Below are 16204 nucleotides of genomic sequence, written 5' to 3' on the forward strand. Positions count from 1 at the left end.
GTCTCTCAGAGAAGATGAGGAGAACTACCCGCCCTCCTCATTGCACCCAAGGTGGGTGAGCCACCTCCATCTTTCTCCTGGGACCTTTCCCAGGTGCAGGGATGGGTGCCTTTCCAGAAGATGATGCCCGGGAGGAACTGACTAGGTAAGTAGAAGGAGCCTGAAAACCTGGGGGTGAGGGTCATCCAAGGAACCCCAGGCCAGGGTAGGTGGCATGGGGGCAGCAGGTGGCATAGGGGCAAGGCAGATAGCAGTGGGTACCAGCTGGGCATGAGGGTGGAGAGAAGATCTGCTTCTCTGCCCCACCCATTTGTAACCCAATATCATTCCTATCTATGTTCAGCAGCTGCATAGGGAAGTCTTCTTTCTTTGTTTTGACTTCCAACAAGTTGGGTGGGGAGGAACCTGAGGGGTAGGGTGCAGTTTCCTGGGAGGGCGCCAGAGCTCATCTCTGCCTTTCTGATCCCGGCAGCCCCAGGATCCTGTCCAGAAGCGCCACGCTCTGCAGATGAACGTGTCTGACAGGGACCAAGCCCTGGAACCTGACCTTCCACCACCGATTAACAGCTCCCTCTTTTCCCACTCGAAGGTTTGCTAAAAGCTTTCCTCATAACTCTGGAAGGCAGGTGGTGCAAGGGACATTAGCCCCATCTGACATAAGAAGAAACTGAGGCACAGAAATGGTAAGAGACTTCCCCAAAATCACACAGCTAAGAAATGCTAGGGCTCAATTCGACTAAACAAATTGCTTAAAGGCCTACTATGTGCTGGGCACCAGACTAGGTGCTGAGGACACAAAATCAAAAGATGAAGTCACCCCTGCCCTCAGGGACCTTACCATCCACTGGGGGGGAAGGGCATGCACATAGATAACTAATTCAAAAGGTACCTTCAAAGAGGAGAAAGTGTTAATAATTAGGGGATGAGAAAAGGTCCCCTCCACGGGCTGGTGCACCAGCTAGGTTTCAGATCCCGGTCCTGAGAGCCAAGGATGAGGAAGGAATCTAAGGAATACATTTCTGGCAGGGGAACCACACAGTCAAAGGTGGAAGTGGGATACGGGGAACAGTCAGCAAGCGTGTCTGACGATCAGGGAGTGGGTCAGGAGGAGTCATTAAATGAACCAAGAGAGTTAAGCTGGGACCACCCCCAGAGGGCTTTAACCAACCTCCTGACTTGCGTGTTTCTTCTGGGGCAACCAGAATTCACCTAAAATTTCTGAGTAAAGAAATGTTATTGTGGGCCAGGGATGTGGCGAGATCCCCTGGGCAGCAGCCAGGAGGCTGGATTGGGGAGGGGAGAGACTGCAGGCTGGGAGATCCGTGACAGAGCCATAGCAATGGTCCAGGTGAGGGGCACGGGGGCACGCGAGCAGACAGAGGGGCACTGGTGTGAGAGAAGGATCGGAGAATTTGTGACTGAGTGGATAAGGGGTTAGTGAGGAGACGAGGCTTAAGCCAGTCTGGGGCCTGGGCCACAAGAAGTTTAGAAGGGGGGAGGACTGGGGTGGGGGAATCAATTCCACTTTGGCCATGTTGAGTTGGAGATGCCCAGGGATGTGTGTTTGGAGATGGCTGATGGGTAGAGGATGATGTGGGTTTTATGGCTCTAGAGAGAAATCAGAAGTCATTTGCATAGGGAGGATAATGAGACTCCTGGGAGCTGATGAGGTCACTGAGAGAGGGCATGGGAGGAAAGGGAGAGGACCAGGACAGAGCTGTGGAACACCTGTCCTTAGAAGGTCCAAGACGGATGAAGAGCCAGCAACACAGCCTGAGGAGTGGTCAGGTCAGGCCGGCAGAAGGGAGCTGAGTGAGCAGGGCCTTGGAAGCCAAGAGAAGGAGACAGCCTAGGAGAAGGGTTGGTTTTGAACTCAGGTCCACTGGCTCCCAAGCCAGAACTAAATCCACTTCCCATAGCCCCCAGACAGACAGGATGTGATCTGGAGCTCAAGAGGGGGCAAACCTGGCACTCGGAGGCTTCCACCAGGTTTAGCAAGCACTTATTTAGCACCCACTGTGTGCAAGGCCACTGAGGATATGGGGATTTTCAGAGGACACTCTGGAGCCTCTGCTGACCTGCCATGCCAAGGGGCTTAGGGCTTTTCCCAGCCTGGATCCGCCATCCAGGAGCCAAGCTCTGGCTTAGCAAAACCTTCCCAGAGCCAGAAGTGAAAAGTGGAGCCCATGCCTGGCCCAAGGCAGCAGCCGCAGTGGGCTCCATCTCACCCGGGGCTTCCCCAGAGATGGCCTCATGGTGTAGGGCAGGAGGCCCTCCCCTGGGACCCCAAACAGGACCAGGGACCAGGGACATCTAAAGGCATGGCTTTTTAAAGGCAGCAGGGATAGCAGGATGGACTTGGGATCAGGACAGAAGATCGGGGTTCAAATCCTGCTTCAGAGACTTACCAGCTGTGTGGCCTTTTAAGGATCTGAGTCTCAGCTCCCTCATCTGCAAAATGGAGCTAATGGCAGAGATAGTATTCATAATCCTGAGGGCTTATTGTGGTGCTTTATAAATGTCAGTTGTTATTAAAGCCTTCCTTTTACAGGCAAGGAAACCAAGGCCCATACACGTAGGTAATTATAGTGGAAAGCGCTCTGGATTTGGGGGTCAGGGGACCCTAGGCAAATTCCTTTCCCTTCTTTGGTCCTAGTTTTCCCTCTGTAAAATGGGAAAATGGACCTTCCAGCTTTAGATGCCATGATGCTGTCACAGAGCTCAGGTCCTGAACCCTGGTCACTCACTGGAGCATCAGGCCTGACCTGGGAAAGACGGGGTCTGGGAATCGGCTGTCACTCCAGGGCTCCCTAGCTTTAATCTGTAGTCCGGGCAGGTGCCAAGTGCCTTGGGGAGACAAGGATGAACTTGAGCCAGGCCTGGCCTCCAGGGAGTTCAGTGTTTGTTTGTGGTTGGGGGATGGTGATAGGACAGGGCCCCAGGCAAAGCAGAGGAGTGAGACTAGAGCTGGGGTGCTAAGCCCCTCCCCCCCACCCTCTTGTGAGTGGCTGTGATTTCTGGACAGCAGTCAGGGCAGGCTTCTAAGGAGGAGGTGGCAGCCTGGGGTGTGGGTCAGGGCAGAGATGGGCTGGAAGGAGGGGGAAGGTGCAGCTCCTATCTCTTCTAGCCTACACTATCATCATAGCCTCCTGACTGATCTCCTGACCTCCAGCTTCAGTCAACCAGTCAAAATGATTAAGCACCTACTGTGTGCCAACCGCAAGAGGAGGGTCCCTCTGGGAGGTAGAATTTTAGCTGGGACTTGAAGGAAGCCCTGGAGATCCTGGCCTCCCTTCCTGCCAGGGCTCCCTACTGCCTCTAGGGGAAGACACCAACTCTAGACTCAGCATTGAAGGCCCTCCCCAGCCCATTTATAACCCACTTCTCCAAGTCAGTGAAGCTTGCTAGACAATGGTTGGACCAGCTTGCTTTGCAGTACTCCTCCCAACTTTGTCCCAACAAAATCGGATGGAGGGCCATCCCTGCCTCTACGTTTGCTCGGGCAGCGCCCCAGCTTGGGGAGTGGGGCCCCTCTTCGCCTCAGCCTCTGAGAACTCTCACCAGTCCTTCCTGAGGCTGTGTTGTGGTATTCTGTGTCCTCCATAGAGGAGCAGCTCCCTGAGGTCAGGAACCGTCAGCTTTGCCTCCCCAGGTGGGCAGCAAGGTGATGTGAACTGAAAGCCCTCCTCTGGGATGAGGCCTGATTGGGATGCCACAGGAGCCCAGGAACCCCGCGGGGTAGGCCTGGGATTGGGATGGAGGACACATTGAGCTTAGGGGGCTTAACTGGTTAATTTGGAAAGGCAGCTTGGAGCTGGATTGTGGAGGGCCTTGAATGCTGGAGCCAGCCTCGGGTTGTGTGGTCAGCCTGGAGCTGTTCAGGAAATCCACCCTGGGGGGCTTCAGGGATGTCTCCATTATTTTCCCTTGTCAGAGGTGGTCAGAGCCAGACAGGGAAAGGAGAGCCTGTGAACCTTCCCGACACAGCTGGCTCCCCAGTTCCTCGGCCTGTGGCCCCAGAGAACATCAGGTTTGCAGGGGGACCACCTGCCTGTATTTGCCACTGAGTCCCCTGGAAATGGGTTGTGGGGGAGAAACATGCCTGCTCTCTGTAGGAGGGCCCACAGGGGACCTGGCTGGGAGCTCCCCAAGGAGCTTACCTGTGATGTAAGAGAGCCCTGTCTGGCCCTGACCTGGGGTGTTACTGTGACCAGGGTAACAGCCTGGCACAAGGCCCGGGCTCTGATACCCAGGTTGCCAGGCCTGGGGGAGACAAGACAGATTGAAGCTGCTGCCTGGAACTGGACCCCAGCCAAGCACAGAACACTAACCCCAGACCAGGCTGGTGCTAAAAGATGACTCAGACACACAGAGTTCCTCCTTCAGCCATGGTCTCGGGGTGGGTAGGGGAGGTGCCTCAGGAACCAGATGGGTCTACAGCCCAGGTCACAGGCAGAAATCTTAGCCACGCCCAGGTCTAGGGTCACCCAGCCCAGAGTCTTCCTCACTGGCCTGGGGGGGGAGAGCCACGGCCCCGCCTCCCGGGGGCCGGGCTGACTACCAGCAGAATTTTACAAGCAGACCGTGAAGGTCTGTGGTGAGAGCTGGCCTCGAGAGGGACAGGGAGAGGGAAGATAAACTGGAGTCAACCAGGTCACCCCTTCAGGTATGGTACCCTCGGGACTGTCCCCGGCATACCCTTCATCCTGCAGCTGGGTGCTGTGACGAGGAGCAGGCAGGAAATGGGCTTCAGTCAGACCCAGAGGAGCCGGGGTGGGGCTCTACTCTCCGAGGAAGGAGTATGTGGGGGGGGGGGGAGTGGCCCAACTCAGTTCTGGCTGAGCAGGGAGGCAGACACTCTCACATCCCCATCCCCGGCGCCTGACTTTTCTCACGTGGTTTGTCCCCAACCCAATGGGGGGGGCGCGTAATGGAAGGGAAGTGAGAAAAGGAACTTGTATTCCATGTTCCACGCCCTCCCAGCCACCCCTGACACCCCTGCCTCCCCCCAAAAGATGAGAGCCCTGAGGAGGAGAGGAGGGAGGGAGGGAGCAGGAGGGCAGGATGGACTCAACCAGTTTCCCATGAAAAGCAAGGAAAATTGTGGGTGTGAAGAGGTCTAGGGGTTTTGGGGTGCTGGGACCCCAAGATTGAGGTACCGGGCCCTGCCTGAAAGAATTCAACTCAAATCTTCTTCAGCCAGAGGAAAAGTTTATTGGTGGTAAAACATATAGGCCGGGTGACGCCCGTAAAGACGAGCGGGCATGAGAGGTTCTCAGTCTTTTGAGCGTGAGATTCTCAGCATCTGAATCAGGGCCAAGGTGGATCTTAAATACTAAAGTAACTTTGGGTGGCCAGAGAAGGGGGTTGGGAAAAGGGTGTAGGTAACAATTCTAGTTGGGGAGGTCGGGTAGATTGAATAGACAATGGGAATAGATAATGGAGGAACAGGAAGGCAGAAGTTTGAAAGGCATCTGCACAAAATCAAGGTGGGGCTAGGACTTTCAAAAGGAGATAAAGGAAGGTCGGTCTGGGGCCTATAGACAAGAGCCAGATTCTATTCAGGGCAAGGGTTGAAGGTGCATCTGAATAAGATCTAAAGGTAAGCTAGGGCTTTCAAGGGAGATGAGGGTCTGGGGCCTGTGAGTCAGATTCCCTTTGGAGCAAAGGGTGAAGATCTTGGCTTGGGCCCCGCCCTCATCAGGTGGACTCTCTTTTATGTAACTAGACAATTTGCTCCAGGAGCTTTCTTCAGATCGCAGCAAGGGACAGGCTTTGGAGTCTGAGGTCCTGGGTTCAAATCCCAGCTTTGTGACTCAGACAAGTCCCTTTGGCCCATCTGAGCCTCAGTTTCTCCTTCTGTACAAATAGAGGGGTGGGGTGAGGGTTGAGATAACCTCTAAGGTTCCTTCCAGTTCTAGGAACTCTCAGTATGAAGCCAGACCTGAGCACAACAAGTTGAAGAATAAGACCCAGTCCCTGCCCTCAAGAAGTTTACAATTTAGAGGCGAATACATAGGAGGAGAAATGTGCCTCTAGCACTAGGGCTGAGGGGCTGAGCGAGCTGGAGAGTTTTAGTGAAAGGTCTTATTTTCAGGAGGATTTTATAGTCACTTCTAGAGTGGTGCGAGAGGGGAAAAATGTTTGACACACAAGCTCATCGGAGACTCCCCAACAACCCTTGGAGGTATTACTATCCCAGTTGTACTGATGAGGAAACTGAGGCAGACAATGTCGAAGCTGCTTGCCCGGGGCGCACAACTAGTAAATGTCAAAGGTGGGCTTCAAACGCAGGGCTCTCCTGAGTCCAAATCCAGACCTCTATCCATTAAACCACACTGCCTCGCTTTCGGGCACTTCCAGTTGGGCTGAAGGGTGCTTGCTCTGTGACCTTGGGCAAGCCCCTCCTTCCTGCTGGGCTTCACTTTCCCCTTCTCTATCTGGAGATCAGTCTTTGATAGTCTGAATAGATTTCCCTACCTTGAGGAGAGCCTGTCTGCCCTGTGTTCTCCAGAGAGGGAAAGCAAGGATTCATCCCTTGCCTTCCCACTACAGCCCAGCAGGTCGCCTCCCAACCTCTCCAGATGCCATCAGCCACTCCCTGCTCGCTCGGGCTAATGGCATTTTTCACCATAGCCCTCCCTCCCACCTGAACGCCAAAGGTGTCTGGGCACCCTTGTTCCTCTGGCATGTGGAGAATGCGGCCAAGTGCCTTGTCTGGGCGAATGGCAAACCTTCCCAATGGCCCCTCCAGAGGCACCTTCTCCTGGGGTCCCAAGGATATGTGTTTCATTTCATAGCAGTGGAAAAGTTTAGAAGGATCCCAGCTGACATCCACCTCCAGGCTCTTTTAATAGCTATGGCTAACAGGAGTTTTCAGACTGATACCAAGCACTGTATCTTCCCTGAGGAGGTCACCAAGTGCTTTGATTTGAAAGGAGGGCTGAAGATTTAGAACTGGTAGGGACCTTCAAAGTCATCTAGCCCAACCCTCAGAGATGAGGAACCAAGACCCAGGCAGTGAAGTGCCCTGCCATGCACGGCCACACTAGGAGTGTGGACTATAGATCTCCTTCTTGTTCTCCTGGCTTAGGAACTAGCTGAACTGGAGTCCTGTCAGCCAAGGGAGAAGGGGCAAAAGTGGCCAAGTGTGTCACCACAAAATGCTGCTGACAGGACGCGTCTAGTCTCAGAGCTGCTGCACTGTTTCATCTGAGAACCCCAAATGCTGGCTGATGCCTCTGTAGCAATCAAGTGATTCAACTGAAACTGTCAGAAGCAAAATTGGGAAGTGGGTCCCGCTGGTCCTACACTGCTCTCAGGTTGTCCCTGACTCCTCCCTACCCAAGGCTCAGGACCTCCTCTCTCCACCCTGTCTTCCCCAAATGCTCACAGCCAGCTTCTGGAATCACAGAATCTACTAGAAGGGACCCAAGAGTCCCACCCCTCCAAGTCTACTCTTCCTGAGTTGGAATCCCCAACCAGACACTCTGCTTGTAGCCCTGCAGCAATGGGGAGCTCACTGTCTCAGCACATTGCTCCTTTTTTTTGGTTTATGATTATGACAATACTTATGATACATATGCAAAACATTTTCCTGATAGCTATGTTGTGGGGGGAGGGAGGAAAGCAAGGAAAATAAAGTGGAAAAAAAATGCTTCAATCTGCACTCAGGGTTCATCAGTTCTCTCTCTAGAGGGCCTAGCAATTTTCAAAATGAGTCCTTTGGAGGTGGATCATTTGTGTCCAACATTCTCCTGGTTCTGCTCACTTCACTTGGCATCAGTTCATATAAGTCTTCCCAGGTTTTTCTGAAACCATCCTGCTTTGTCATTTCTTACAGCACAATAGTATTCCATCACAATCATATGCCACAACTTGTTCAGACATTCCCCAACTAATGGGCATCCCCTCAATTTCCAGTTCTTCATCACCACAAAATGAACTGCTGTAAATATTTTTGCATACATAGGTCCCTTTTCTTTTATCTCTTTGGGATACAGACCTACTAGCGGTATTGCTGGGTCAAAGAGTATGCCCAGTTTTACAGCCCTTGGGGCTGTAAATCGTTTCCCAAAATGGTTGGACCAGTTTACAACTCCACCAACAGTGTTTTCGTGTCCCTATTTTCCCATGTCTCCTTCAGCATCTGTCATTTTACTTTTCTGTCATGTTTGCCAATCTGACAGGTGTGAGGTAATACCTCAGAGTAGTTTGAATTTACATTTCTCTAATTATTAGTGATTTAGAACATTTTTTCAAGTGACTATTGTTAGCTTTGATTTCTTCTTCTGAAAACTGCCTGTTCCCATCCTTTCACCATTTATAATTTGGGGAATGGCTCCTAATTTTATAAGTTTGGCTCAGTTCCCTACATATCTGAGAAATGAGATCTTTATCAGAGAAATTTGCCGTAAAGTTTTTACCCCAGTTTCTTTCCTTTTAATTTTGGCTTCATTGGGTTTGTTTGTACAAAAACTTTTTAATTTCATGTAATCAAAATCACTCATTTCAGTTTCCATGATCCACTCTATCTCTTCTTTAGTCATAAACTTTTACTTTATCCACAGATTTGAAGGGTAATTTTTTCCATGTTACCCTAGTTTGCTTATGATATTGCCATTTAGGTATCAAATATCCATTTTAATCTTACTTTGGTATGTGTGAGATGTTGGTTTATGCTTAGTATCTACCAGGATGCTTGCCAATTTTCCCAGCAGTTTTTGTCAAATAGTGAATTCTTGCCCTAATTAAACTGTGATCTTTGTGTTTACCAAATACTAGGTTATGTGGACATTTATTTCTATGTAGTGTGTACCTTACCCATTCCATTGGCTGATCACTCTGTTTTTCATCCAGTATCAGATTGTTTTAATGATTACCATTACCATGAGAGTGGTTTGCCATTTCCTTCTCTACCATTTTATAACAGAGTATAAGATGTGGTACTGCTAGGTCATCTTCCTTCACTTTTTTTAAATTGATTCCATTGCTATTCTTGACCTTTTTGTTTCTCTAGCTGAATTTTGTTTCTTTTTTTTCCCTACCTCTATGAAATAATTCTGTGGTAGTTTCATTGGTAGGGTTCTAAATAAGTAAATTAACTTAGGTAGAACTGTCATTTGTATTATATTGGTTTAGCTTACCCATGGTTTGTCTCTACTTGTGTAAAGAGTATCTGTAATTGCGTACATCTAATTCCTGTGTGTGTCTTGGCAGCTACAGTCCCAAGTATTTTATACTGTCTATAGTTCTTTTAAATGGAATTCCTCTATCTTCTCCTGCTGGGTTTTGTTGGTAGCATATAGAAATGCTGATGATTTCTGTGGGTTTATTTTATAGCCTGCAACTTTGCTCAAGTTGTTCATTGTTTCACCTATTTTTAGTTGATTTTCTTTTCTTTTTTTTCAGTTGATTCTTTAGGGCTCTCTACCATCATATCATCTGCAAAGAATTAGAGTTTTATTACCTAGTTGCCTATGCTTATTCCTTCAATTTCCTTTTCTTGTCCCATTGCTATATCTAGAATTTCTAGGACGATGTTGAATAGTAATGGGGATAATGGACATCCTTGCTAATCCTGACCTTATTGGGAAGGCTTCTAGCTTATCCTCATTACAGATAATGCTGCTGATGGTTTTAGATAAATATAACTCATCATTTTAATGTAAGCTCCATTTATTTCCTGTGCTCTTAAGTGTTTTTAATAGGAATGGGTGCTGCATTTTGTCAAAGGATTTTTCTGCATCTATTGATATAATCATATGATTTCTGTTGGTTTTGTGATTGATATGGTCTATTATGCTGACAGTTTTCCTAATAGTGAACCAGCTGTGCATTCCTGGTATAAATCCCACCTGGCCAATGTGTATGATCCTTGTGATGTTTTGCTGGCATCTCCGTGCTAGTATTTTATTTAAACTTATTGCATTGATATTCATTAAGGAAATTGCTCTATAGTTTTCTTTCTTGGTTTTTGCTTTCCCTGGTTTGGGTATTAAAACCATGTCATGAAAGGAATTAATTGTTCTTTAATTGTTTGGTAGCATTTACTTGTAAATTCATCCTGGTCCTTTGTAGAACTCCTTCTTTGCCTAATTTGTCAAATAGTATTGGAATTAGCACATTGGACTCTGGGACAGCCCTCACCATTAGGAAGTTTTTCCTTACATGGCACCAAGCTTTGTTCCCCCACCCCTCTACTGCTTGCAATTCTCCCTGTTGCTCCTAGCTCTACCCTCCAATTGCCTTACATGTGACAGCTCTTCTCTCATCTTCTCCCTCACCCCTGACCTTTTCTCATCCTTTTCCAAACTGAACTTCCCCAGATTCTTCATCTGCTCCCCCCCTCCCCGAGCATGCTTTCTAGTCTCTTCACACACCCCTTCCTCCATCTCTTGGAAACCCTCTGGTCTATCAATGTCATTCTTAAACTGGAGCCCAGCCAGGGCCAAATGGGTCCGGTGGGACCCTCACCTCCCTTGTCCTGACTCTTCACACACAACCTAAGATCACATCAGATGTTTACTATTTTATGAGAGTAGAATCATAGATTTCAAGTTGGAGGGGACTTTAGATGTCTTCTAGCCCATCTCTTTTATTTTTGCATTTAAAATTTAAACTGAAACCTAAGGAGAGGTTAAGTGGTTTGCCCCAAACCTAAATAGCCAAGCCAGGATTTGAACTCAGGACTTCTGCCTTCAAATTCAGCCCTTATGCAGCCAATTCATACCCAGCATACAGTCACCTTGATTAAGCATTTACTATGTTCCAGGCATGAACTAAGTACTGAGATAATAACGAAGAAGCAAATGCAAGCCCTGCCTTCAGGAAGCTTACATTTTAATGGGTGAGACAAGACAACAAGCACCTGCAAGATACATACAGAGTAGATGGAGGTTAACCTTGGAGTCAGGGGGTGGGGAAGAGGAAAGACCTGCATATGAGATGGGTCTTGATAGCTGGAGATGAGGAGGAAGAGCATTCCAGGCATGAGGACAGGAGATGAAGCATTATGTACAAGGAACAGCAAACAGGACAACAAGACTGGCCCACAGAGTGTGTGGAGGGAATCAGTGGCAGAACGGAAAGAGAGCATGAGGTCATGTTGTAAAGGGGTTAGTGAGTTTATCTTGGGTACCAGAGGAGATCATGGACTAAAGGGGTGACATGGCCGACCTACGCCTTGGAAAAACCATTCTGGCAGCTGTTTAAGGGGAAAGACTGAAGTGGGGAGCTACTGGACACCAGTTAGAAGGCTATTACAAGAGTCCAGGCAAGAAGTAATGAGGGCCTGGATTTGCAGGGTGGCTGTGCGAGTGAAGAGAATGGGAAATATGCATTAACATTCCCAGATTTTCTCATAGGAACTACTGTCTCATGATACTTTCTCTGGTTTGGACTTGTGAGGGTAATTTCCCCTCACCCAACCTGGATGGGGTCTGGCAAACCCATTCATGCTAAAGTGTGAAGGGATGACAGTAGCTTAATGTGTTGGAGGAGAACGGAGGGATGTATTTTAACAGGAAAAAGGTCACTAATCCAAGGCAGGGTTTCCAGCAGGGTGATAAATTAGCATAAATCTATTGAGTAAGGGACTCTTCCCTGAGATGGGAGAGAGGTTGAGAAGGCTTCCCAGCAACCTTTCCCCCATCTCGCACCCTTCCTGACAGCCCAGTACAGTCGCCCACCTACAAAGAGGACAAGGGGAGAATTCTCAGTGTGTTGTGTTCGTCAATTTCATCTGTGTCTGTTATCATTGATCTATTTCAGAAAGAAGCCCCTGCTGGCTGCTGATCCTCACTGCACCCCGAGTCTGTACTGCTAGCTGGCCTCAGTCAGATCTGAGCCACCTGCTCCTTCTGCCACACTCCTAGGCAGGCAGGTGTGAGAGGGAGCGATAGAGGGAGGAAGGGAGGGAAGGGCGGAGGTGGGGAGGGTGCATTTGTGTACTGCCTGGGCTCTCTGGCCTCGCGTTGGCAACTTCTCTATCTGGGCATTTTATTTCCATGGTAAAGGGTCTTGGCCTATTTGATAAGGTTGACTGTGACTCATTAGGTCAACACCAGCAAAGTCTGGAGTATTCTGTGTCTCAGTCTCAGTAAATGGGGAGCAAGAGTTCCTTTGAACCCAATTCTCTGGAACACTGAAGGTTCAATTCAGCAAACAGTTCCTGCTACATTTCTAGCTAGAACTGGGGGGTAGGTCCTAGGGTGGTATTGGTGTTATCTGTGCTTCACTGTCAAAGAGGACCAGGACATCAGGGAGGTGATGCCACGATATGCAAGTGAACTGAGTGTAAGTGAGGGAGGGCTGTGCCAAGTCAGCAGCCTCATTCTCTCCTCCAGAGCCATCTGGGTTCAGTGGTGAAATGTAGATCAGGATGACTGGAGATGCTTAAAAGCAGCCTTTTAAGCTAAGATCTTTAACAGGTTTCAGTTTGACTGGGGCAACACCCATTCAGTGACTAAGGCCAGGTAAGAAAATGAGGCCAAGAAAGGCCTCTTTACCTAGTTAAAATATATACATATATATCAATTTGGGAGGGGAAGACCCTCAGGGTTTCTGGCCAAAATAGAAACAATTGCTATTTACACTCACTCTGTGCCAATCAGGGCCCAAACAATGACCAAGTGAGGCTTGGCCTGGGACCTGCTGTCATCCAATCAATGAGAGCCTGAGTGATTTGGGTTTAAGGTGTGCTCCTTGAGAAAAAAATCCAGCCCATGAACCTCAAGATACCTTTTGAAGTTTCAGTGAGCAAAATTTACTTTCCTTTGGGCATAGCATTCACAGGTAAGAGTATGATTCCCTCTGTGGACAGAGGGAAAGGAAAGCAGGAAGGCAGGCAGGCAGGAAGAAAGGAAGGAAGGGAGGGAGGAGGGAGGAAGGAAGGGAGGGAGGGAGGGAGGAAAGAAGAAAGGAAGGAAGGAAAGAAAGAAGGGAGGGAGGAAGGAAGGGAGAAAAGCAGGAAGGAAGGAAAGAAGGAAGAGAGGGAGGGAGGAAGGAAGGAAGGAAGGAAGGAAGGAAGGAAGGAAGGAAGGAAGGAAGGAAGGGAGGGAGGGAGGGAGGGAGGAAGGAAGGAAGGAAGGGAGGGAGGAAGGAAGGAAGGGAGGGAGGGAGGGAGGGAGAAAAGCAGGAAGGAAGGAAAGAAGGAAGGAAGAGAGGGAGGGAGGAAGGAAGGAAGGAAGGAAAGCAGGAAGGAACGAAGGAATGAAGGGAGGGAGAGAGGCAGAACACAAATGACAAAGGCCACGTTCCAATGCAGCTCCCACTCTAACAGGGGGATTAGAACATGGACACAGGTTTGAAAGTATGAAGACTATACAAAGGAATTTGAAGAGAGACAATATATCTAAAGGGAGGGCGAGTCGTACAAGACAGATTTGCAGTTTCACGTGCAGTCATCTTTTTTTATTACACTGTGTCATGGAAATGCCTTGTTTTATTCCATAAACTAAAAATAAAATAAATACAATTTTTCAAAAAGAGGAAGAAAACATCCAAGGCTGAGGGGGTCATTTGAGGGGGGCATCTCTAGGAGGTGCCAGTCCTTCAGCTGAGTCTTGAGGAAGCCAGAGACATCAGGGAGGAAAGAAAGCATTCCAGGTATAGGGCACAGCCTATACAAAGACAAGGTGGCAGGAGATGGAATATTGTTGACAGAAATCAGTTAGCAGACCAGTCTGAGCTAGAGAGGGTGTGAAGGGAAGCAATCTGAGACGTGGCTGGGAAGTTGGCCAGATGGTGAAGGATTCTGAACAGCAGCCTGAGGATTTTGTTAGCGTGAAACCCTGTTTAACATCGATCCTAGAAAGAGTTTACACCCAAAGAGCATAGGCATCCAGCTCTCCCCACCCAGCGGTGGGTCAGGAAGTATTCCTCCATTTTACAGTTGAGGAGGCTGAGGCCCAGTGGAAGGATGTAGCCTTTCTAAGGTGCTTGAGTTTTCTCTCCCACCTTCGCCAAGAGATGTCAGTGACAGCGACGGCTGCATCCTGGCCACTTCGAGGGTCCTTGTTCCCAGCCGTGGCATTTTTAAAATCAGCCCCCAAAGCCCCAGAGCAGAAGGCCTGGCCTAAGTAGGGGCCCATCCGTTTGCCAGCTGCAGGGGCAGATGGCTGCCAGCCCTAGACCTCGGCATGCTCCTCTGTGAAATGAGGGGGTTGGACTCGGTGGTCTTAGGTTCTAGACCCCAGCTTGTACAACCCAGTTCTGTGCCTCGAGTGTGAGAGTGTGCTGAGAGGGGCCTGTGGAAGGAGAGGTGGCTTTGGGCTGGGGAGACTGAGGAAGGCTTCATAAGAGAGCCAGTATTCGGGCATTTTCTGGAGTCTGCGTGAAATGAATGGGCACAAGTTCTCCGCCTCGGTATGGCAGAGTGTTGTGTCTGGGGGACTCCTGGTGCGCAGAGAGCTCCCAATCCCAAACCCAATCCCTGCTTCTCTCTGAATCAGGATGAATCCCTTTTTGGACACCCTGCAGAGCCTCCGAGATGCCTTTGGCTCTGGGAAAACCCGCCCAGCAGAGTTCCGAGCTGCCCAGCTGGAGGGGCTGAACCGCTTCCTGAAAGAGAACCGAGATGCCCTGCTGGCTGCCCTGGCCCAGGATCTGCACAAGGTGAGACTCTAAAGGTTTCTCTGGAGACTGACCAGTTCAGAGCGTCACAGAACCCCAGGCATGGAGAGGCTCTTTGAAAGCGTCTTTTCCAACCTCCCTCCCATGCGTGAACCCCTTCAACAGCCTCCCAGCCAGGCCCCCCCCCCCAGTCTCTGCTTGGACACAGCCAGGTATGGGCAGCCCATCACCTCCCAAGGCAGTCCAGGACCTTGCCCTAGTAGAAAGCTTCTCCTTCCCCGTAATCATGGTAGCTCTTCCCCATTGTACTTTCCAGCTATTAGCTCTACTTGTATACTCCAGAACCACCTAGAATAAATTGAGTCCCTCCTCCCCATGAGACGACCCTCCAGAAGTTGAGGACAGCCGTCCCATGCCACTGAGCCTTGTCTCACCCCTTTTTACTTTGCCTGACCCTCACATGACATATTTTCTAGGCTTCTCTCCATCCTCCTCCTCTAGCTCTGGACATACTCCAGTGTCAATGCCCCCTAGCATGGGGTGCTCAAGGCAGGACTTTTCACTGTGGCCTGACCAGGCTGAGGACAGTGGGACTCTTGCCCCCAGTCTCACTGCCTTCTCTGGGAACTCCACCCCTTTCGATGGGGCCAATGACAACATTTGTTGTCCTGGTGTCCCTGCCACACTCACATCGAGGAGCTGGCCACCAAAGCTCCCAGGTCATCTCCACATGAACTATTTTCTAGTCTTACTTTCCCCATCCTGTACTTAGTCGAGTTCTTGAGCCCAGGTTTGAGAACTTAGATGAATCCGTTAATTTGGGCCCATCATCCTAGTCTTCAGTATCTTTTGGGACCTTGATTCTGCCATCCAGTGTTAGCTTCATCTCTCCCGGATTCATGTCATTGGCATATTTGATCAGCATGCTATTTAGGCCTTCTTCTAAGTCACTGATGAAAATCTGGAACAGGTGAGATCACTGGGTAGAGTCCTGTGGCCCAACACTGAAGACTTCCTTCCAGTCTGGCATCCATCAACACAACTCAACACAATTTGTTCAGCTATAAATTACCCTCACTCTGCTCCCATCCAGTCTATATTGGTTTGTTTTGTTTTGTTTTAGGCATTTTGGGTTAAGTGACTTGCCCAGGGTCACACAGCTAGTAACTGCCAAGTGTTTGGTCTGAGGCTGGATTTGAACTCAGGTCCTCCTGACTTCAGAACCGGTGCTCTATCCACTAAGTCACCTACCTGCCTCCCGTCCATATTTCCCAATCTTGTCCACAAGGATCTTTTGTCTCAATGAAATCCTGAGGTTCTATGTCCTCCTTTGGCTTCCCACGGTACTGTCCACTCCTGATTTCCTCCTGCTTGTGTGACAACTCCATCTCTGTCTCCTTTGCTGATTCATCATCTGTCTCCCTCCCTCTCACTGTGGGTGTTCCCCAAGGCTTTGTCCCCTCTCTATATACTCTTTTCCTCTGGAGGCCCAGGGTTCCATGGGATCTATTCTCATCTCTACACGTATGGTTCTCAACTCTCCATACTCAGTGCTGGTCTCTCCCCTAAAATCTGTTCCTTTGCCACCAAAAGCCTGCTGGGCATCTCTGCCTGGACATCCCATGAGCAT

The 16204-nt window shown here is 49.5% G+C and overlaps 1 protein-coding gene across 4 annotated transcripts in view; it reads left to right on the top strand.

The window, feature by feature from the left end:
- ALDH3B1 (aldehyde dehydrogenase 3 family member B1) overlaps window positions 1-16204 on the top strand; it is a 27780-nt gene continuing 11576 nt past the window's right edge. The window contains exons 1-4 of one of the 4 annotated variants that reach the window (XM_020968058.2): window positions 1-145; window positions 473-683; window positions 11773-11884; window positions 14454-14616. In XM_020968058.2, the coding sequence (XP_020823717.1) occupies window positions 14455-14616 (162 nt within the window). In that variant the 5' untranslated portion in view covers window positions 1-145; window positions 473-683; window positions 11773-11884; window position 14454. Of the gene's footprint in view, window positions 146-472; window positions 684-4475; window positions 4667-11772; window positions 11885-14453; window positions 14617-16204 lie in introns of those variants that run through there. The other 3 variants (XR_002320869.1, XM_020968059.2, XM_020968057.2) reach the window with 3 other exon arrangements.

Source organism: Phascolarctos cinereus, unplaced genomic scaffold (assembly GCF_003287225.1).
Source record: "Phascolarctos cinereus isolate Bilbo 61053 unplaced genomic scaffold, phaCin_HiC Scaffold_9;HRSCAF=440, whole genome shotgun sequence".
NCBI lineage: Eukaryota > Metazoa > Chordata > Mammalia > Diprotodontia > Phascolarctidae > Phascolarctos > Phascolarctos cinereus.